We start from the raw sequence: 22692 nt of genomic DNA, 5'->3' as shown, positions 1-22692 counted from the left end.
GAATAAATTAACCTGACTGTATCAACTGACTCATTTGATGTGAAAAGGCAATTCACAAACCAGTTCCTAAGCTGACTTCTCCCCTGCCACCTCCCCCCAAAAAACCTACGTTTATTTTTCATTTTTCCCTAAGCAACATTAATAATTGATTCTGGCTAGGGAAAGACCATGTTAACCCCTGTTGAAAGGGATTAAAAGTCAGTGGACGATAAAAGTAAAGTGGCTTTGGTGGATATAACCCATACTTCCTATGTGTTCAGCATACCAGTTCCACAAGACTCCTTTCTTAAAAACCATTCTGCCTTGAGTTCTTAGATACACTACAACAGTGCCACCCAGGTGTCAGCTAAGATCTTATTTTTTGGAGGTCTAGGTATAATGGGATCAGACTTAACCTGGAAAGTTTGGGTTCGTCCAGTAATATCTGCTCGTTGTCAGAGACTTACTCAATTAAAGTGCCATTAGTCTCTTATTTCTGTGTCTGTTTTGCTTCCCACCCTGCCACCTCATCAGTGAGGATGCAGAAATCAGCATTTCTTAGCATTCCCTCCACAGAAGAATCTCCTCCAACACAGAGCAGTTGTGAGTTGTGAAGACCTTACTGAAGCCTTACCATCTCCTCAGAGTGGAGCAGTGCTAGATGGTCGGAGAGACATCGTTAGTTGATTTTGGTTTAGTTCCACAACACTTACTGAGTGTATGCCATTGCCCAGATACTGTGTTAAACAATGGAGATTGGAATAAGTGATGCTCCCTATCCTCAAGATACAGGCTAGATGGGGAGAGAATGTAAAATAATATGGTAAATGGTAAATGCCTGTTAGAGCCCAGGTTGCCATGGGAGCACACAGTGGGGGCACTTAAGCCTATGGTGAGGGTAGGGAGAGTCAAGGAAGACTTCGCTCTGTGATAAAATAGAGGAGTGAATAGATGAGCCTTCTCATGGACCACAGCCAAATGTCAATTGGTCTGGGTTGAGAAAATCTCAAGCCCAGATTTTTTGAATAAGGTGATTTCAGATTGGTAGAGCCCCCCAGGTGCCTAGAAAAAGCAACTGGACATCCTTTCAGAAGAATATAAAATTATCCTAAGCGTCAAATGATCTCTACAATAATTTTTCAAATGCAATGTACTACACAATTAAAGACAACTAGACATGAGGAAACAAGACAGCATGAACACGAACTAGAAGAAAGAACAATCAACGGACCTACACAGCTTGAGACACTGGAATTCTCAGGCAGAGGTTGTTAAACACTGCTTACTATCTTCAAAGAAATAAAAGCCAAATTTAAAAATTTTGACACGGGAGCTAAAAGCTACAAAAAGTAACATAACATTAGAAAAAAGAACCAAATAGAAATGTGTGAACAGAAAAATATAAGGGGTAGATTGAACTATAGTTTAGACACACAAAAAGAATCAGTAAATTGGAAAATATGCCAGAGGAAACTATTATTGTATCTAGAATGAAGAGAGACAAAAAGATAGAAAATACAAAAGGATAAGGGTCACAGAGAATTCAGTGATGTCTTACTTGTATGTAGTGGGAGTCACAGGAGGAGAGGAGAGAATGAGCAAAGACAGTAGTTGAAGAGATAATATCTAAAAATTTTCCAGAACCATTGAAAGGTTACAAGTTCAGGATCAAAAAGAGTGACAAATCCCAAGCAAAGTTAATGAAAATAAATCTAAGCTAAGCGCATTAAAATAAGTCTGTAGAAAACCAAAGAAAAATAATATTAAAGATAGAGGAGAAAAAAAGATTTTTTTTTTTTTTTTTTTTTGTTTTTGAGACAGAGTCTCGTTCTGTTGCCCAGGCTGGAGTGCAGTGGCGTGATCTCGGCTCACTGCAAGCTCCGCCTTCCGGGTTCACACCATTCTCCCGCCTCAGCCTCCAGAGTAGCTGGGACTACAGGCACCTGCCACCACGCCCGGCTAATTTTGTTTTTGTGTTTTTAGTAGAGACAGGTTTCACTGTGTTAGCCAGGATGGTCTCAATCTCCTGACCTCGTGATCCACTCTCCTCGGCCTCCCAAAGTGCTGGGATTACAGGCATGAGCTACAGCGCCCAGCAAAAAAAAGATTATTATTATTAAAGGAGCAACAGACAGCCCTAGGAACAATGGAAGCCAGAAAACAGTATATCTTCAAAGTGCAAAAGAAAACTTCTCACCTAAAATACTACAGCCAGCTAAAATACCCTGCAAGAGTAAACGTGAGAAGACATTTTTAGAAAAAAACTGAGTGATTTATCCATCAGCAGAAACACTAATTTTTTTTTTTTTTTTTTTTTTTTTTTGGGACAGGGTCTCACTCTGTCACCCAGGCTGGAGTATAGTGGCATGATCATGGCTTACTGCAGCCTCGCCCTCCTGGGCTCAAGTGATCCTCCCACCTCTGCCTCCTAAGTACCTGACCACAGGCGTACACCACCACGCCCAACTAGTTTTTGCATTTTTTGCAGAGATGGGTTTTTGCCATGTTGCCCAGGCTGGTCTCTAACTCCTCAAGTGATCTGCCCACCTTAGCCTCCCAAAGTGCTGGGATTACAGGTGTGAGTCACTGCACCAGCCTTGTATTAGTTTTCTCTTTCTGCATAACAAATTACTATCAGTTTTGCAGCTTAATATAACACCCATTTATCATCTCACAGTTCTGTAGATCAGAAATCCAGGCAGGTTGTGAAAAAACATTACAAAAAAAAGAAAAAGAACTCCAGGCCAGGATCAACTGTGTCCTCCATACAGTATCACAAGACTGAAATCAGGGTGTTAACTGAGGCTAGAATCTCATATGAGGCTCAAAGCCCTCTTTCAAGCTCGGGTGGTGGAAAGGGAGATTTAAAAAAAAACTTGGGCCATGTGTGGTGGCTCACACTTATATCCAGCACTGTGGGAAGCCGAGACAGGTGGATTGCTGGAACTCAGGAGTTTGAGACCAGCCTAGGCAACATGGCAAAACCCTGTCTACAAAAAATATAAAAATTGGCCAGATGTGGTGACACACACCTGTGGTCCCAGCTATTTGGGAGACTGAGGTTGGAGAATGGCTTGAACACAGGAGGTTGAGGCTGCAGTGAGCTGTGATTGCACCACTGCACTCCAGCCTGGGTAATGTGAGACTTTGTTTCAAAAGAAAAAAAAAAAAGTCCAAGGTTTGAAATCATATAAAGTTTATTCACTGGTATAATGCAGTTACACCGGGGCAGTGGGGGAAAGCTTTAAAAGCCACATTTATTTTGAAATTAAAAAATACTTCTAGTCATGCCTGCAATCCCAGCACTTTGGGAGGTTGAGGTGGGTGGATCACCTGAGGTCAGGATTTCGAGACCAGCCTGGCCAACATGGCAAACTCTGTCTCTACTAAAAATACAAAAATTAGCCGGGAGTGGTGGCGGGTGCCTGTAATCCTAGCTACTCTGTAGGCTGAGGTGGGAGAATCGCTTGAACCTGGAAGGTGGAGGTTGGAGTAAGATGAGATTGCACCACTGCACCCCAGCCTGGGGCAACAGAGTGGGACTCTGTCTCAAAAAAAGAAAAACAAACAAACACACAAAAAAAACACTTCTAAGCTGGGTGTAGTGGCTCATGCATGTAATCCTAGTGCTTTGGGAAGCTAAAGTAGGAAGACTGCTTGAGGCCCAGAGTTCTGAGACCACCCTGGTCAATATAGCCAGACCCCATCTCTATAGGAAAAATTTAAAAACTACCTGGGTGTGGTGGTACACACCTGTAGTCCTAGCTACTTGGGAGGCTGAGGCAGGATTGCTTGAGCCCAGAAGTTTGGGGCTGCAGTGAGCTATGATAGCGCAACTGCACTCCAGCCTGGGTGACAGAGCAAGACCCTGTCTCAAAATACATAAATAAATAAATAGCACTTCTAAATAACATGTAGGTCAAATAAGATATCATAAAGGAAATGTAAAAAAATTTATGAACTGAATGTTAACAAAATTTCTGTGTATCAGTGCTTATGGGGTACAGCTAACATAGAAATGTATATCCTTAAATGCATATATCTTAAAAATAAGAAAGTTTGAAAATTAATGAGCTGAGATTGAATTGCAAAAAGCCAGAAAAATAAGATATGGAATGCTATATTATTATTCACAAAGATTCACTGCCCATCTCTGGGCACTGGTATTAGGCTGAGTCATATTTCTTCCTCTGGTCAGTGGAATATGTACAGAAATGTTATGTGTCACACCTAGACAGAGGTTTTAAGAGTCAACATATGGTTCACCATATCATCTCTTTTCCTTCTGCCATGATAATTGTCAATGTTTTAGACAGTGGCTGCTTTGCTAGCTTGAGCCCCAGAGTGAAGAAATGTGGAGAAAAACACAGCCAAGCTGGGTGGAATAGGTGGCACGAGTGAGAAATAAACTAAGTTGGTGAAAGCCCTGAGATTTTGGGGGGAGTTTTTTACTATGTATCATAACCTAACATTTCCCTACTGTTATATAAGTACAGAAGAAACTTGAATACAATAAGATAAATGAAATAATAAAGGTAGCAAAATTAATGAAGTGGAAAGCAACATGTAATAGAGAGGATCGTTATAAACAAAAACTGGTTCTTTTTAAAAAAGTAATAAAATTTATAAATCCCTGGAAAATTATCAAGAAAAATTTTAAAAAGAGATGATGCACAAATAACGAATATGAATACCAGTAATGAAAATTCAAATAGCACTATAAATTCTACAAACACTTAAAAGACAAGCAGATTTTATAATTAACTTCATGCCTAAAATGAAAAAGCTAGATGAAACGTATTCCTAGAAAAAAAAAAAATTTTACCAAAAATTGACCAAAGAAGAAATGGAAATTTGAAGTCCTATAGTTTTTTTTTTTTTTTTTTTTTTGAGACGAATTCTTGCTCTTGTACCCCAGGCTGGAGTGCAATGGCACAATCTCGGCTCACTGCAACCTCTGCCTCCCAGGTTCAAGCGATTCTCCTGCCTCAGCCTCCTGAGTAGCTGGGATTACAGGCGCCTGCAACCACGTCCAGCTAATTTTTGTATTTCTAGTAGAGTCAGTGTTTCACCCTGTTGGCCAGGCTGGTCTCAAACTCCTGACCTCAGGTGATCTGCCTGCCTCGGCCTCCCAAAGTGCTGGGATTACAGGCGTGAGCCACCGCGCCCGGCCTGAAGTCCTATAATTTTTAAAGAAATCCAATCAGTATTTTTTAAACCTTCCCATAAATAACTGAATAGAAAAATAATGCTTTATACAAACTCTTTGCAGAAAAGAAAAATATATATATACCCTCCAATTCATTTACAAAGCTATCATAATTTTGATGACCAAAAGCCAATGAAGACAGTTCCAGATGAGAAAATTTAGGTATATCTCATGAACATGGATACCAGAATTCTAAACAAAACATTGTATTAGCAATTCAAATCAAGCAATATATAAAAAGGAAAATACATATTGATCAATGTGGTAGACAGAATAATGGCCCCCAAAGATGTTTATGTCCTAATCCCTGAAATCTATGAATGTTATTTATTTAGAGTGCAGTGGTGCAATCATTGCTTACTGCAGCTTTCAGCTGTAGCTGGGATTATAGGCATATACCATCATGCCTAGCTAATTAAAAAAAATTTATTTTAAATAGAGACAGGGTCTGGCTATATTGCCCAGGATAGTCTCGAACTCCTGGCCTCAAGCGATCCTCTTGCCTCAGCTTCTGAAAGTGCTGGGCTTACAGCCATGAGCCACCATGCCCAGACTGAATGTTATTTTACATGGCAAAAAGGACTTTGCAGAGGTGATTAAATTGAGGACCTTGAGATGGGGAGATTATCCTGGATGATCTCCATGAGCCCAATATAATCACAAGAGTCTTTCTAAGAGGGAAACAGGAGGGTCAGAGTCAGAGAGTAGAGGTGCCCATGGAAGCAGAGGTTGGAGTGATGAGCTTTGAAGATGTAGAAAGGGGCCACCAGCCAAGGAATGCAGTTGGCCTCTAGAACTGATTTTCCCTTTTCATGTTTCTAGAGGCCAACTGGTTCTTTGGGGAAAAAACAAACAGACAAAAAAAAAAAAAACAATAAAATTGATAAATCCCTGACAAATTATCAGTAGTAGATTTGAGAAGAAATGCAGCTCTGCCAACACTTTGATTTAGTTCATAAGACCCATTTTGGACTTCTGACCTCAGGAATTTTAAGATAATGAATACATGTTGTTTAAAGCCATTTAAATGTGTGCTAATTTGTTACAGAAGCAATAGGAAATTAATACAACTAAGTTGATTCCAGAAATGTGAGGATGGTTTAACCTTTGAAAATCAAAGTATTTCACCATATTAATAGATCTAAGGGAGAAAAATCATATGACAATCTCAGTAAGTGCAAAAAAGTATTCATAAAATTCAATTTCAATCATAATGTTTTTAAAAAACCTTTAACAAACTAAGAATAGGAAAACCTTCCTAAATCTGAGAAAAGATATAGAAAGCAATGTAGGGCTTCTGGGATTCTTTTTTTTGAGACAGAGTCTTGCTCTGTCACCCAGCCTGGAGTGCAGTGGCGGGGCCTCGGCTCACTGCAACCTCTGCCTCCTGGGTTCAAGTAATTCCTGTGCCTCAGCCTCCCAAGTAGCTGGGATTACAGGTGCCCCCATCACACTTGGCTAATTTTTGTATTTTTAGTAGAGATGGGGTTTCACTATGTTGACCAGGCTGGTCTCTAACTCTTGACCTTATATGATCCTCGCACCTTGGCCTCCCAAAGTGCTGGGATTACAGGCGTGAGCCATTGTGCCCAGCCTGAAACCTTATTTATTGACCCTAGTTGATGGTAAATAAGAGTTTGCTGTATAATAATTACATCTGTGCACTTTCCTTTGTGTTATTTTTCACAACAAAAATGTTTTTAAAAGAAAGAGAAGAAAAAGAGAAAGAAAAGAAAGAGAAAGAAAGATTAATTTAGAAGCAGGTGGAGGCCAGGTGCAGTGGCTCAGGCCTGTAATCCCAGCATTTTGGGAGGCCAAGATGGGTGGATCACCTGAGGTTAGGAGTTGAAGACCAACAAGGAGTTTGGCCAACAAGGTGAAACCCCATCTCTGCTAAAAATACAAAAATTAGCCAAGTGTGGTGGCGCATGCTTGTAGTCCCAGCTACTGAAGCAGCTGAGGCAGGAGGATCGCTTGAACCCAGGAGGCAGAGGTTGCGGCGAGCACAGATCATGCCACTGCACTCCAGCCTGGGCAACAGAGTGAGACTCCATCTCAAAAAAAAAAAAAACAAAAACAAAAAACAAAAACAGATGGAGCAAAGCGATATTTTAAGGCTCAAAACTGCTGTAATCTCTGAGTGGCCAGACACTCAAGGCTAGCCTTAGGAGTGGTGGGACTTAAAACCAGACCAGCTAAGCTGCGCAGAAAAGGCTCTGAGCCCTTGTGGGTTGGGATGGCTTCTCTCCCTCAGGATAGCAGTAGTTGGGCAGAGAATCAGCGCTGGGCAAGAAATCATGGGCTCCTGCTCTGGAGAGGGGCCCATTGTAGCAGTCTTGCAAAATGACACAGAAGCCACTAACGAGAATTAGGAGTCACCTGGGACCCCGAGGAACAGAAGGGACTGGGATGGTAGGAGGGAGGGCAGTGCATGGAGAGATACTGGTATCTCAATCATGAAGTGAGTGGCTGGGGATAAAAAACACCCCAAAGCTCTCATCTCCCAAGTGTGGGAAAATCTTCAACATTCTGAGATTCTAAAATTAATATAACAAATAATTACTGAGTGCCTACTATGTGCAAGCACAAAGAATTCATGATTTTGAAGCTTGCCTTTGTAGGACTTCATCTCTTAGCGTAATGATTACATGTAGTTTTTCTGGCAGCTGTGAAAGGAAAAGACCATATAGCCAGCTCCTGGCAGAGTTTTAATGTCAACATTCTGGGAGGGCTGGTTCAGTATTGAAATTAAGTAAGACATAAGATACCATGGGCAAGATATGCTCTAAGCCAATGATCATGGTAATGAGTAAAAGTTGATTTCTGAACGTAAGGATCCTGAGCCATGCACATGACTACATAAAATTGGGAAGGCAGTTTTCATTGTGCTTTACATCACATATACTGATTATCTGAGTGGCTGAAATGACTGTTGATCATGAAGCAAATGTTTAATTCATATTTAAATTTAGGATTTCTAGGGTGACAGCAAGGTGAAGTGTCATAAAAAAGGCAGAGCACTGGTCAGAAATTTAGCATGTGCTGGGAACACAGGGCTCTAGGGGACCCCACATGGTAAGTATGAAAGAAGAGGCCAGAGTGGAAGGTGGGGAGGGCATCTCATTAGGCTTGGTGCTCTACTTCTGATGGCTGGGAGCACTTGGTGACCTCCAGCCCAACTTACAGCCACTGTGACAACTAGTATAACAATGATTTGATGAAGGCGAGGAGAATGTCATAATAATCATCCATAATAAATTTTTGAGTCAGTACACAGGAAGAACAGAAACCATCTACACCTAAGGTACTGTTGACATTGACATGGCTTTACTATTGCAGGAAACTCATACCCAGGATGATAAAAGTTCTAAATAACTTCATTGTTTTTTGCAGAAGTTTTCAGAAGAAACCATTTAAAGGAACTCGATGACTTTTGTTTTTGAGAGAGAGTCTTGCTCTGTTGCTCAGGCTGGAGTGCAGTGGCACAATCTCAACTCACTGCAACCTCTGCCTTCCGGGTTCAAGCGATTCTTGTGCATCAGCCACCTGAATTGCTGGTATTATAGATGCATGCCACCACGCCCAGCTAATTTTTGTATTTTTAGTAGAGATGGGGTTTTGCCACGTTGGCCAGGCTGGTCTTGAACTGGCTGGTCTCCAACTCCTGACCTCAAGTGATCCACCCACCTCAACCTCCCAAATTGCTGGGATTACAGGTGTGAGCCACCCTACCCGGCCTGTGACTTTTCAATAGATAGACTCAAACTGCTTTTTATTCTCTAAAACACTTTAAAAACCCTCCCCTCATAGGTTGCAGTAAGCCTGGGTGACAGAGGGAGACTCCGTCTCAAAAACACAAACAAACACAAAAACCCACACTTCAAAACCATCACTTTTCCCTGTCCCAATGATCCCAATCCTGGAATAAGGTATGAAGACTACTCCTTTTTTTTGAGACTGAGTCTCGCTCTGTCGTCAGGCTGGAGTGCAGTGGCACAATCTTGGCTCACTGCAACCTCCGCCTCCCGGGTTCAAGCGATTCTCTTGCCTCAGCCTCCCGAGTAGCTGGAACTACAGGTGCGCACCACCACGTCCAGCTAATTTTTGTATTTTTAGTAGAGACAGGGTTTCACCATGTTGGCCAGGATGGTCTTGATCTCTTGACCTCGTGATCTGCCCTCCTTGACCTCCCAAAGTGCTGGGATTACAGGCATGAGCCACCACCCCTAGCCCTAAGACTACTGCTCTTTAAGGCCTTTGATTACTAGACCAACACCCCTGAGAAGCGTTGGTCACTAGAAGGCTGAAGTCTTGTCCCTGCTGGGAAAGAGCTGTGAAGGGGTCAGGTGTGTGTTGAGGAACAGCTCATTACAAATGTGAGCCATGACAACTGTTCCTCCCCACACTCCTTCATCCTGAGCCCAGGAGTTCAAGGCTACAGTGAACTATGATACTGTTGTATCATGATCCTTGCCCAGTCGTAATCAAGTCCCGTCATTGGAAGAGCTGCTTTAAAATAAACTCCTTTCTTGCCACTGAGCTTAAGCAAAAAAAACAAAAAAAAAAACAGACCCCAACACTTCATAACTATTCCAACTTTGCCTTCCCTATTCCAGGTACTGCTATGACTCTGTCAGGGTAGTGTTCTCCCTTCCTGCCATGAGAACAAGCTAAGCTTTGCGTTATCACAAAAATTGTCTTGATGGTATTTGCTGTCACCCAAATGTGTACACTTACTTTTCTAGATAGCATTCAATTATTGAGGCCCGCAATGATCCAACTGAGACCTCCTGAACACTGCGGTCCAAGACCCCTGACTCGGAAATAGGGTGATCCTCTGAGGCTCTTAAGCTTCCTGCTTGGAGTTCTTTCAGACTGAAACAATGAGAGATGCAAGTCTTGTATTGGACCCAAGCTCCAATTTCTTTTTTTAATTTTTCTTTTAGGTGTGATGGCTCACACCTATAATCCTAGCGACTAGGGAGGCTGAGGTGGGAGGATTTGCTAGTGGCCAGGAGTTTTGAGACCAGCCTGGGCAACATAGCAAGATTCAGTCTCTTAAAAAATTAGAAAACATAGCTAGGGGTGGTGGCATGTGCCTGTAGTCCCAGCTACTCGGGAGGCTGAGACTGGAGGATGGCTTGAGCCCAGGAGTTCAAGGCTGCAGTGAGCTATGATTGCACCACAGCACTCCAGCCCAGGTGACAGAGCAAGACCCTGTCTCTAAAAACATGAAAAATAATAAGAAATAAATATATCTGCTTATTTAGCTTCCCAAATACTGAGCCTATTTTCTCTTCTACCAATGAAGAACCCTTTGATTATCTGACCATATTTGAAAATCTTTTCTCCTTGGTAGATATCTGCCTTATTACTAACAACGCTACTACTTGTCTGTGTTCATCCTTGTCACTTTTTTGTTGTGCATCTGTAAAAGGAAAATTTTTAGTGAAGAAGACAGATGTAGGTCTCAGTCTGTCCCTTAGCCGGCCCAGGGACAAATTTTGTCTCTGATCAAAGCTTTATGAGAACTTTTCTCAGATGTGTCTTATTTTGTCTTTAAGAGTTTGGTTCAGGACAATCTCTCCAGACCCTCTGTCTGCTGGGAACTGTAAATTCATCAGGGTTACAGTTGGAAAAGGTCTTGCTATGAGGCTGGGGGGTCCTGAGCCACAGGATACACAAGCAACTGTCAGCTCACCATTCGCAGACTCTCATGGGTCTGTCTCAATATCAACCTGTCTATGGCTTCCTCGGGCCAGACTTCTGCTTCTTGGCATGTATTTATGCTGTCGCCCAAATGTGTACACTTACTTTTCTAGATACATCATCATTTCCCCAAAGATAATTTAGAATTGCGGTAGCCAGTATGAGGAATTCCTGATATGAACAAAAGTATTCACTTTAGAATGCAAAGTGAACACAATTCCAAACATCCAGTGGTCTTCGTTTTTTTCATTAGCATGAGCAAGCATACAAAAGAAACAGGATTCCAAAAATTCTTTTTTTTTTTTTTTTTTGAGATAGGCTCTCTGTCACCCAGGCTGGAGTGCAGTGGCACGATCTCAGCTCACTGCAACCTCTGCCTCCTGGGCTCAAGCGCTCCTCCCACCTCAGCCCCTCAAGTAGCTGGGACCACAGGCACTTGCCCACCATGCCAGGCTAATTTTTGTATTTTTTGTAGAGATGGGGTTTTGCCATATTGCCCAGGCTGGTCTCGAACACCTGAGCTCAAGTGATCTGCTCACTTTGGTCTCCCAAAGTGCTGGGATTACAGAAGTGAGCTACCACGCCCAGCCCCAAAAATTACTTCCTTAATAGATTTCTTGGCCAAAGCAAAATAAAAAGCTGAACTACTTAAAACTATCTTTTAGACCTCCCCTGCCCCAGTATCACAGCTGAACCCTACTATTTCTTTTCCCCTACCCTATGCTCCTCCATCTCCCTCTGCCCTTTTCTTTCCCTCGGGTCCACTCCCCTTTCCTCCTGGCTGGCTAGATAGCCCAAAGCTCACTTAACTTCAGAATAGAAAAAAAAAAAAATCTCTATGGTGGATTTTTTTTTTTTTTTTGAGACAGAGTCTCGCTGTCGCCCAGGCTGGAATGCAGTGGCGCGATCTCGGCTCACTGCAGGCTCCGCCCCCCGGGGTTCAAGCCATTCTCCTGCCTCAGCCTCCCGCGTAGCTGGGACTGCAGGCGCCCGCCACCTCGCCCGGCTAACTTTTTGTATTTTTAGTAGAGACGGGGTTTCACCATGTTAGCCAGGATGGTCTCGATCTCCTGACCTCATGATCCGCCTGCCTCGGCCTCCCAAAGTGCTGGGATTACAGGCGTGAGCCACCGCGCCTGGCCTCTATGGTGGATTTTAAGCCCTGTTTTCATTTTTAGCTGAAAGCCATTGTAAAAGACTCTTCAAGGCCTAAATGGGACTTTGAATTGTTTTAGGAACATACATCCAGAGCAGCCAGATTTATAGCAATTCATTTATATGCCAGTAGGGGCCTCAGATGCAAAACATTGGATGAAAAAGTCAGAATGGAAAACCCCCCAATGATGATTTTTTATTTATTTTGTAGAGACAGGGTCTCACTAGATTGTCCAGGCTGGTCTTGAACTCCTGGACTCAAGTGATTCTCCTGCCTCCTTCTCCCAAAGTGTTAGGATTATAGGCACGAGCTGCCATGCCTGGCCCAATGGTGATTTCAAAGACCATGGATTGCATAGGAAGCCGAAGGGGTTTGGGGAAGCTGTGAATGTTAGTCAAGGTCTTTTGGAGGCTATTGGCAGTCTTCCCTGTGAAAGCAAAATGTGCTCTAATTAGTTCTTTGTCAAGAGAGAAGTCTGTTCAGCAGGCCATGGACTGAAGAAAAATACTATGTATATATATGTAAAAGAGAGAAGTCTGATGGAGACTTCAGGGCTAGGTCCTTTACTATCTAGTGGCAGAATTCTGCAGTAGATCTTGAAGCAGATGTGATGGAACTCTTTTCTCTTTTTGTGAATGGCCTTAAACCAGAAATAGGGGATTTATTATGCAAACAAAAACTAGAATGGGAAACAGCCCCATGGCCAGATCTCCAAAACCTCCTTGAACATTTTGAAAGAGCCCTAGAATTAAGAAACTAAAGAAAAAGAAAAAAGCAAAAAGCAAGTCACCAATGAAGGTGTTCAATTTCCCATTCAGCCTTTAAACCCACAAGGAAACATTTCTCTAAAACGTAAAGGACAACCTTTCAAACTTGATGGATATAGGCACAAAAAATCTTAAAATTGATCACTATTACACCTTTTTTTTTCCTTGATATCAGTAAACTTCTTGGGTCGTATGCCTATCTAATAATCCTCAACACAACTTCCCTATGCCACAGCCTAAACCCGTGCCTCGGGCCTTCAACCGAAGGGGCATTCTCTTCTACTTTGTGACACTATACGTTAATAACTTAATAGCAAGGGATTCATTGTGTGAATGGAGTTGCCACACGACATGCTCTCCTGAGGGTTTTTTCCTTCTAGTCCCTGAGGCCCTTCGTATCCATAATAAGGTCATAGCTGGCCGGGCGCGGTGGCTCACGCTTGTAATCTCAGCACTTTGGGAGGCCGAGGCAGGTGGATCACGAGGTCAGGAGATCGAGACCATCCTAACACGGTGAAACCCCGTCTCTACTAAAAATACAAAAAATTAGCCGGGCGTCGTGGCGGGCGCCTGTAGTCCCAGCTACTAGGGAGGCTGAGGCAGGAGAATGGCACGAACCCGGGAGGTGGAGCTTGCAGTGAGCCGAGATTGCGCCACTGCACTCCAGCCTGGGCGACACAGCGAGACTCCGTCTCAAAAAAAAAAAAAAAAAGGTCATAGCTAATTTGGATATTGATTTATCAGTCCTTTGGTGTGTAAATCAAGCATTAAGTTGAAGTTCTCTTATAGTCAAAAAATCCTATGGGCCCTGTGTGGTGGGTGGTTCATACCTGCAATCAAAGCACTTCAGAGGCTGGGCGGGGTGGCTCACGCCTGTAATCCCAGCACTTTGGGAGGCCAAGGCGGGCAGATCATGAGGTCAGGAGTTTGAGACCAGCCTGGCCAACATAGTGAAACCCCGTGTCTACTAAAAATACAAAAATTAGTTGAGCATGGTGGTGCATGCCTGTAGTCCCAGCTACTTGGGAGGCTGAGGCAGGAGAATTGCTTGAACCTGGGAGGTGGAGGTTGTGGTGAGCTGAGATCGTGCCACTGCATTCCACCCTGGGCAACAGAGCAAGACTCTGTCTCAAAAAAAAAAAAAAAAAAAAGCACTTTGGGAGGCCAGGGTGGGAGGACCGCTTGAGGCTGGGAGTTTAAGACCAGCCTGGGCAACACAGCAAGATCCCGTTTCTACAAACAAAATAATAAATTTAAAAAATAGTAAAATAAAGTAAAAATTTTATTGATATTCTACAGGAGCTAAACCCATCAAGGTTCAGACTGACCCATCTAAACCTCTACCCAAAATTGTACAATAGCCTCTAAAACAAGGTACTAAGGAAGGAATAAAACTGGCCTGGCGCGGTGGCTCATGCCTGTAATCCTAGCACTTTGGGAGGCCGAGGTGGGTTCTTGTTCCTAGTTTTTTTACACGCCTGAGAAATGTTGGTCATCAGAGGGCTGGGGTTTTGTCCCTACTGGAAAATAGCTGTGAAGGGGTAAGGCGTGTGTTGAGGAAGAGCTCATTATAAATGTGAGCCATGAAGACTGTTCCTCCCCACACTCCTTTATGCCCACACATTTATGAGTATTGGTGACCCCCTCAAAGCAACAAGCAGTGATTCCCTCTACAGTTAGTTCACTAGGTGCTCTACAACCTGGGGGCAGGGCTGGCAAAGGACTAGGAAAAAAGAGGCAGGAAGGGAGGTCTTATTTCTGCCAAGGTCGCCTCCCTCTTATCAACCCTGCTGTTCACTCCCTGTCCCAGGGCTGACTCCCAGGAATGCCAGGCGTGGGGCAAATCACAGTGTGTTCTCGGGTCACCCTAATCCAACCTCTCTCTCCAAGTGAAATCCGGTTCTGGTGACCATCAAAGGCAGCCAAAGGGTAACAAAAAGCCAGCTTGAGGAGTTGACTGGAGTAAGCCAGGAGTTTACAGGCTGCTTGAGTAAACTGTCTCTAAATTCCAACTGCCAGAGCAGCCTCAGCTTCCCTTCATCTACCTCCTGGCCTCTGGGGGGTTCAGAACAGTTCCCAGGTGCTCAGAGCAGCAACCACCGTTAGGAAATCCTGCCCACCAAACAAGGACTGGAGCTGCATTTAGAACCCGGAGAGGAGGGCCTCCACATGGGAGTCGGGGGTCAGTGGGAACAGGAAGACTGTCTTCAACTAATCACCCTGTGTGGCTTCATGTGAAAGGCCACACGGGACTGTGCACTAGGAGCCTGGGTTCTGCTTGACATAAAAACCTTGCCTCGGTTACAGTTGTCCAAAATCACTTAGGGCAGTGGTGAAGACTCCAGAGGGAGGACGTGGAGCACCTTCTAACTCGTAGGAGTCTGCTCAAAAGTTTGCCCTGACCCTGCTGTCTTTTGGGTCTTCAGTCTGGACCATACAATATGTCACTCAAATGCAGGTGGTTTTTGGTTTCGGGTCTTGCTGTGGCTTCTCCAGCACTGGTCTGTGAGCTGCGGAGGCAGCGGGGCCGGTTCCCTGTAACAGGTCTCCCCCCAAGGGTGGACCTTGGCTGCCCCCGCTAGGCCCCGCCCCGCAGTCCTGTGAACTTCTGGGCACCCCACAGCCCTGGGCTAAATCCTGCTAAGCGCTCCATAGAGCTTTGATCACAGTCTTAGACCAGGATGAAGAAATAAATAACAAGTTGGTGAAAGAGCCTAAAGCCTTTAAGAAATCCAGGGCAACAGAGATTCCACAGAGGACAGGTCAAGGGGTTAGGGAAGTCAAGTTGGAAAGAGGAACTCCGCTAAAATAAGAAAATACAAATGCTCCCAGCGGAGGGGCGTCCAGAGAGTCGCCGGCCTGGGAAGGGGCCTGGGTCCTCGCGAGCATGCCTGGCCCGCATCGCAACAGGGCCTGGCGGGCAGCGGCAGGCCAGCTCCCGGGAGGCTCGCCGTCGGGGTTGGGGCCCGTCGGCCGGCCTCTCCCCATCTTTGTGACGTGTCAGGGGCAGCAGCGGTGACGGGGCCACCACGCAAAGCCAGGTCGTCGGGCGCTGATCTCCCAGGCCAAGAGCCACGATGGCATGGGGAGGGAGCGGGAAGCTAGGCGCCCCCGGGCGCCCGGGCTCCGCGCGGGATTAAAGTGAGCTCGGACTCCGCGGCTGCGGCGGCGGCGGCGGCGGGGAGCGGGTACCGGGCCGGCCGCGAGCGCCCGTCGCGCGCCTGGCTGCTGTGGCCGCGATGGCAGCCAGCGAGCCGGGCTCGCCGAGGCCTCGCCACGCCCCCGCGGGGGTGGAGCCGCGGCCCGGGGCGGGTCCGCAGCTGGCGGCGCCGGAGCCCGGGGCGGAGGCTGTGGCAGCAGTTGCAGCGGCGGCGGCGGCGGCAGCGCCAGGAGGTGCTACAGCAGAGGCGGAGGTTGCTCCTGTACGCGTCCGGGCCGCTCAGCCGGAGCCGCAGCCCGGAGGCGCCGGGCGGTGCGCTGGGTGCTGCTGGTGCTGCTGCTGCTGCTGCCCGCCCTCCGCCGCCCGGGCCCCCGCTGCCGCCCGGGCCCCGGCTGCCGTCTGCGCCCCCGTCGACCCCGCCCGCGAGTGCGCCCCAGCCAGGACGCCGCCCCCGGCCGGGTTTCTACTTCTTGGCCGCACCTTCCATGACTGCGCCCGCAAGAAGATGGCTGCGAAGGGCGCGCACGGCTCCCACCTGAAGGTGGAGAGCGAGCTGGAGCGCTGCCGCGCGGAGGGCCACTGGGACCGCATGCCGGAGCTGGTTCGGCAGCTGCAGACGCTGAGCATGCCCGGCGGCGGAGGTAGCAGGCGAGGCAGCCCGAGCGCAGCGTTCACCTTTCCGGACACCGGTGAGTAAGGGAAGAGGCTGGCTCGCCCGCAGCGAGCGCGCGAAACTCACCGCCTCCTCCAGGAAGCGCGCCCAGACCGTCCTTGGCCGGCAACGGGCGCCTACCCGCCCACCGTGCTGGTCTTAAGAGCAGCCAGTGTAGTTAGGAAGGTCCTTCTGCCGCGAGAGAAAAATCACATGTAGTTTGGGGGCTTGGAGGGAAGAGAAACGGTTTTTGCTGTCTGTCCTTTAGGATAATGTGGCTAACTCCGTCTACCGTGAAATGGTGGTATCTGCACATCATGAGATCAGTGCATTGGCTGGACTCTTTGCCCCCCACCGCGGGGTGTCCCTAAACTCCATCAGGTGAAGTGTGTCTGTCTCGTCTTTGTCCATAGTTCTCGCAAGTAAAGTTGAAAACGGAGCTCCGTTCGCAGCAGACAGGGGGGAGGGTTTGACGAGATCCAGGGTGGGGCAGTGGAGAAATGGGGAAGAGGCTTGGCCAGCCTCAGTTTCCTCATCTGTGACGATCTCGGGACACATCCAGCTCTGGCAGTCGGTGGCTTTAGCAGTAGGGCTGGTTTGGCTGGGCCGGGCTCTTGTGCTGGGGCGGGAAAGCACCCTGATGTGGCAGCGGGGAACACCCCGCCCCAGTCTCTAACCTCAAATCCTGTTCCTGGGGCCTTCAGCTTACCCTCCCTGAGTCCTCTCTGTGTGCACAATCACTTAGGAGGCTTTGTGGAAGGAGGCAGGGAATAAATGAACACAGATATAAAGAATTTTTAAAGACTGCCCAGCCTGTGGAAGGCTCTGAGAGGGACAGATCGTGATAGTAATAGTCAACACTTATTTCGTGCTTCCTGTGAGCCAGACATTGTCCTGAGCACTTGAATCAACCCCGTGAAACAGGTACTCTTGTTTGTTCCACTTTACAGATAAGGAAGCTGAGGCACAGAGCAACTAAATAACTTGATCAGCTAGCCAATAAGTTGTGGAACCAGGATTTGAGCCCAGGTTTCTGAGTACATCCTTTAAAAATCACTTGCACTATTACCTCTCAAAGATGTGCAGCACAAAATCCTTGCCCTTGAAGAGCTCCCACAGTGAATGGGGAGGCAAGAAAGTGATCGGAGGGCAATTGTTTGTGGGGGTTTTTTTGTCTTTTTTTTTTTTTTTTTTTTTTTTTTTTTTTGATACAGGGTCTCTCTCTGTTACCCAGACTGGAGTGTAGTAGTGCTATCTCAGCTCACTGCAGCCTCAACTTCATGGGCTCAAGCGATCCTTCCACCTCAGCCTCCCAAGTAGCTGGGACTACAGGTGCAGGCTACCATGCCCGGCTAATTTTTGCAGTTTTAGTAGAGACGGGGTTTCGCCATGTTGCCCAGGCTGATCTCCAACTGGGCTGAAGCATTCCGCCCACCTGGGCCTCCCAAAGTGCTGGGATTACAGGCATGAGCCACTGTGTCTGGCCGCTTTCTCTGTTTTTTAAATTCTTGTAAACAACCCTATTAGGAGGGCAGGAGTTATTGTCCCCATTTTAGACACAGGGACACCAAGGTCCAGAGAGGTCATATAATGTGTATGTGGTTAAAGCCTGTACTCAAGCCTGAGTCTCTTCCACCAAGTCTCCTAGTGTCAGAGTTGGGGACACGGAGCCTGGGCTGGCTTTACTGTGGGAACTGGCCAGTATAAGGAAGGAGATGGAGGGTCAGCAGGGTCTCTCCTGCCAGTTTTGGGGTCTGTGAATGATTTTTCTCCCAGTTAAATCCAGATACACTATCACAAAGCGTGCACTCATACTGGGACACATAGTCATACATGCATATGCACACACAGAAACACGAGGAACAAAAACAAATGCCTCCCAAAGCCCATGCGTAGAGCATTGTTTGGGTTGACTGCTGTTTTGGTCCTTTCTCTACAGGGTTCCTTGATCACTCAAGGGATTGAGAGCTTGTTCTTTTTTGGGGTTTGATGCAGACTCGCCTGCAGCCCTGAAGGGAGATTCTTAACATCCCACCTGGCCTGTTTGACTCTTACAAGTCAGTGATCTGAAGCTTCCACAGTTACAGAATTGGGAGAGGTTCTGAGACAGGGGGTTGAAACCCATTTTACTGAGGCCTTGAGGTCCAGTGGTGTCTGATATTTCCTACAGAAACGAAAAGTAGCTCCCAGAGGTAGATTCAAGGGGGCAGAAGGGGAAGATGAGCTGTGGGGACTCTTTCTGATCTGGGGGGATGAAAGATCAGGAGATGCTTCAGCAGAATAGGCCCCTGTACCCTTTTCCTGTCTAAGGTTGCTCCTCGCCACCCAACCAGGGGGAAGGTGCTTGCTACTGTCTTCTCACTCACATCCGGTCTAGATTTGGTCAGGATGGAGCAGGGGAACCCCAGAGTCCTGCTTGCTGTGCTGGGGTTTGTTCATGTAAAAACAAAGAGCCCATCCAAGTGGTTAAAAAACAACTTTATTATGAAGAATTTTCAAAACATTAAAGAACATAAAAGAATGAGTCCCTTGTATCCATCAACCAACTTCAGTGATAGGAACTCATGAAGTCTCGTCTGAGCTATACTCAACCCATTTCTCCTCCACATTTCAGTTTTTCAGTATGTACTTATTAAATAACAACTCTGATTTTTTGGGTTTTTTTTTTTTTTTTTTTTTTTTTTTTTTTGTGAGACAAGAACTTGCTCTTTCACCCAGACTGGAGTTCAGTGGTATATTTATAGCTTACTACAAACTCAAACTCCTGGGCTCAAGGGAACCTTCCACCTCAGCCTCCTGACTAGAAGGAAGGGCAGACTGGGCAACAAAGTGAGATCCCATCTCTACCTCCCCGCCCCCCCCAAAATATTAGCTAGGCATGGTGGCACACACCTGTAGTCCCAGCTGTTCGGGAGGCCAAGACGTGAGGATCACTTGAGGCCAGGAGTTCGAGACCAGCCCAGGCAACATACCTCAGGCACACGTCAGCAAACTCAGCTAATTTTCAAAATTTTTTGTAGAGATGGGGTCTTGCTGTGTTGCCCAGGTTGGTCTTGAACTCCTGGGCTTAAGCTCTTCTCCTATCTCGGCCTCCCAAAGTGTTGAGATTTCAGGCGTGAGCCACCACACTCAGCAATAAGAACTCTTTTTAAAAATATAGCCACTGTACTATTATTATACCTTACAAAAATCTAACAATTAGATTTTACAATTAGTTTTATTAGAGTCAGGATCCAAATTAGGCCACATACTGCACTTGATTGTTAGGTTAGGTCTCTGTACCCCACCCAACCTTTTGTTATGAAAATTTCAAATATACAGTAAAGGTCAAAAACATTTGCAGTGTGCCGGGCGCAGTGGCTCACGCTTGTAATCCCAGCACTTTGGGAGGCCGAGGCAGGCGGATCACGAGGTCAGGAGATCGAGACCACGGTGAAACCCCGTCTCTACTAAAAATACAAAAAAATTAGCCGGGCGTGGTGGCGGGCGCCTGTAATCCCAGCTACTCAGAGAGGCTGAGGCAGGAGAATGGCGTGAACCCGGGAGGCGGAGCTTGCAGTGAGCCGAGATTGTGCCACTGCACTCCAGCCTGGGCGACAGAGCCAGACTCCGTCTCAAAAAAAAAAAAAAAAAATTTGCAGTGAACACCTGTGTACCTATTAACCTTTTGCTGTGCTTGCTTTATTACATATCTGTTCTCTACTCATCTTGAGACTTTTAAATTTTTTTTTATTCTTAGAGACAAGGTCTTACCCTCATAGCTCACTTCAGCCTGGGCTCAAGTGATCCTCCTGCCTTAGCCTCCCAAATGGCTGGGATCACAGGTGTGTATGCCACTACACCCAGTTAATTTTTTTTTTTAGATGGAGTCTCGCTTTGTCGCCAGGCTGGAGTGCAGTGGTGCGACCTCGGCTCATTGCAACCTCTGCCTCCTGGGTTCAAGTGATTCTCCTGCCTCAGCCTCCCAAGTAGCTGGGACTACAGGTGCGCGCCACCACACCCAGCTAATTTTTGTATTTTTAATAGAGACATCACCATGTTGGCCAGGATGGTCTCTATCTGTTGACCTTATGATCCACTCGCCTCGGCCTCCCAAAGTGCTGGTATTACAGGCATGAGCCACCGTGCCCAGCTACCCAGTTAATTTTTTTATTTTTTGTAGAGATAGGAATTCACTATATGGTCCAGGCTGATTTTGAACTCCTAGACTCAAGCAATCTTCCTGCCTTGATATCCCAAAGTGCTGGAACTGTAGGTGTGAGCCACCGTGCCCAGTCTTTGAGTTTCTCTTAATCTGTAGTCACCCTCCCCGCCGCCCCGCTTTTTTTTTTCTTCTTCTTAAGACTGGAGATTGTTTTGAACATTTCTTCAGTTTTAGTTAGAAGGGGTTTGTTTGAGGCAGATGTTCTCTTGCTAGTTTCAGCCTTTTCCTCTTGGCTGTGGTTGGCAGGTCCCAGCCCTCTATAGTCCTGGGAGGTGAGCAGCTGCAGAAACCACTGTGCTCCTGTTTGCCGCAGCGGGGAGGGGCCTGGTCTGAACCCTGGCCTGGCTGGCTAGACCAACGTTACCTGACTGTGAATGGGTGGGTTGTGGAGAGAGGATCACTGTCATCCAAACATGGGGTCTTGAAGGGTATCCCTGTGACCTGGCACTCTTGGAGAGGCCTGGAGAGGATGTGAGCTGAAAGGGCTGTAAGGAAGGTGGGCACCGAGGCCTTCTATACACGATGGGGCTGGGAGACTGGGTGGCCAGTAAGTGGGGCTTTGGGGCTTTGCGGAGGGCAAGGTGCTGAGCAGGGCTGCAGAATCAGTACCCAGAGTCAGATTCACTATCGGTCTGATGGGAAGGTCTTCTTAAACACCCCTGGGTAGAGAGAAGCTGCAGCACTTCACCAGAACTGGGGTAGGAAGTAGGTTTCAGACAACAGGATGATAAAAAGCAACTTGTTTTCCCTTTGGAAGGACAGAGAAGCCTTTATCCACCTGAATCCTTTTTTTTTTTTTTTTTTTTTTTTTTTAAATTTTCTAGAGATGAGGTATTGCCCTGTTGCCTAGGCTGGAGTGCAGTGGCACAGTCATGGCTCCCTACAGCATTGAACTGTTGGGCTCAAGCCATCCTCCCACCTCAGCCTTCCAAGTAGCTAGGACTCTAGGCGTGTACCTCTAACCTCAGCTAACTTTTTTTGTGTGTAGCGACAGAGTCTCACTGTGCTGACCAGGCTGGTCTCTAACTGTTGGTCTCAATCAATCCTACCACCTCGGCCTCCCAAAGTGCTGGGATTATAGGCATAAGGCACCACACCAGGACTGAATTCTTATTTAACAACTAAAAGTCTAGAACTTCAAATTCCAAAACATCCTTCAGTTCCATAGACTGGACAGTTGAGAATAGTTGGATGGAAAGAAAAGAGGAAGGCAAGAGAGAGGTAGGGCAGGGAGAGGAGAGTTGAGCAAAGGAGGAAAAGAAAGTGAATTTCTGCTGCCTACTGAGTGTCTGGTAAACAAACAAGTAGATTGAGTTGGGGGCTGAAAGGGGCAGGCAGAAAGCCTTCTGAGAAGGACCTGAAGTGTCAATCAACAAAATAGTCTGAAAGTCACAGGTATATGAAGGTAAGGACAGTTCTTATCCCTTTCCTTGGATTTACAACTAGCTTTTAACATACTCTTTTAAGTTGTGAAGACTGTTGTTTATTTTGAAATTACCAGCAGCTCTGCTGTGCATGGGATGCAGGAGAGACGGGTTATTTTTTTGGCTGTGTTATATTTTATTATTGTTACTGGCTGTGACCCTAACAATATTGCATATCTTTATTATCATCTATAAAATGGTGATAATACCTACCTTTCAGGGCTGTAGAGATGAAATGATGCTATATAAAAAAGTGTCTGGCCCATACTAAGCCTTCAACAAATATTAGTGCCTCTTTCACAGTCAGTCACTCTTATGGTTTAGAGATATGTGGTGAAGGATCAATTTTGTTTTCTTTAAATTCCCAATCTGGCCAGGCGCAGTGGTTCACATCTGTAATCCCAGCATTTTGGGAGGCCAAGGCGGGCAGAT

At 46.2% G+C, this 22692-nt stretch overlaps 2 protein-coding genes across 4 annotated transcripts in view; one reads left to right on the top strand and one right to left on the bottom strand.

Moving 5' to 3' along the window:
* The window catches only part of MCFD2 (multiple coagulation factor deficiency 2), a 40590-nt gene extending 23791 nt beyond the window's left edge, over positions 1–16799 (bottom strand). Inside the window, exon 1 of the mRNA XM_030799371.1 lies at positions 16516–16799. The gene's annotated coding sequence lies outside the window, so the exon portion shown is untranslated. The remainder of the gene's footprint in view (positions 1–16515) is intronic.
* The window catches only part of TTC7A (tetratricopeptide repeat domain 7A), a 160705-nt gene that overhangs the window by 9105 nt on the left and 128908 nt on the right, over positions 1–22692 (top strand). Inside the window, exon 1 of one of the 3 annotated variants that reach the window (XM_030799364.1) lies at positions 16127–16669. The exons of 1 other annotated variant lie outside the window; for it this stretch is intronic. In XM_030799364.1, the coding sequence (XP_030655224.1) occupies positions 16486–16669 (184 nt within the window). In that variant the 5' untranslated portion in view covers positions 16127–16485. Of the gene's footprint in view, positions 1–16126; positions 16670–22692 lie in introns of those variants that run through there. One more of the 3 variants, XM_030799365.1, reaches the window with a different exon arrangement.

The sequence above is a fragment of the Nomascus leucogenys genome, chromosome 19 (genome assembly GCF_006542625.1).
Source record: "Nomascus leucogenys isolate Asia chromosome 19, Asia_NLE_v1, whole genome shotgun sequence".
NCBI classification, from domain to species: domain Eukaryota; kingdom Metazoa; phylum Chordata; class Mammalia; order Primates; family Hylobatidae; genus Nomascus; species Nomascus leucogenys.
This window is presented reverse-complemented; position numbering and strand designations above follow the sequence as displayed.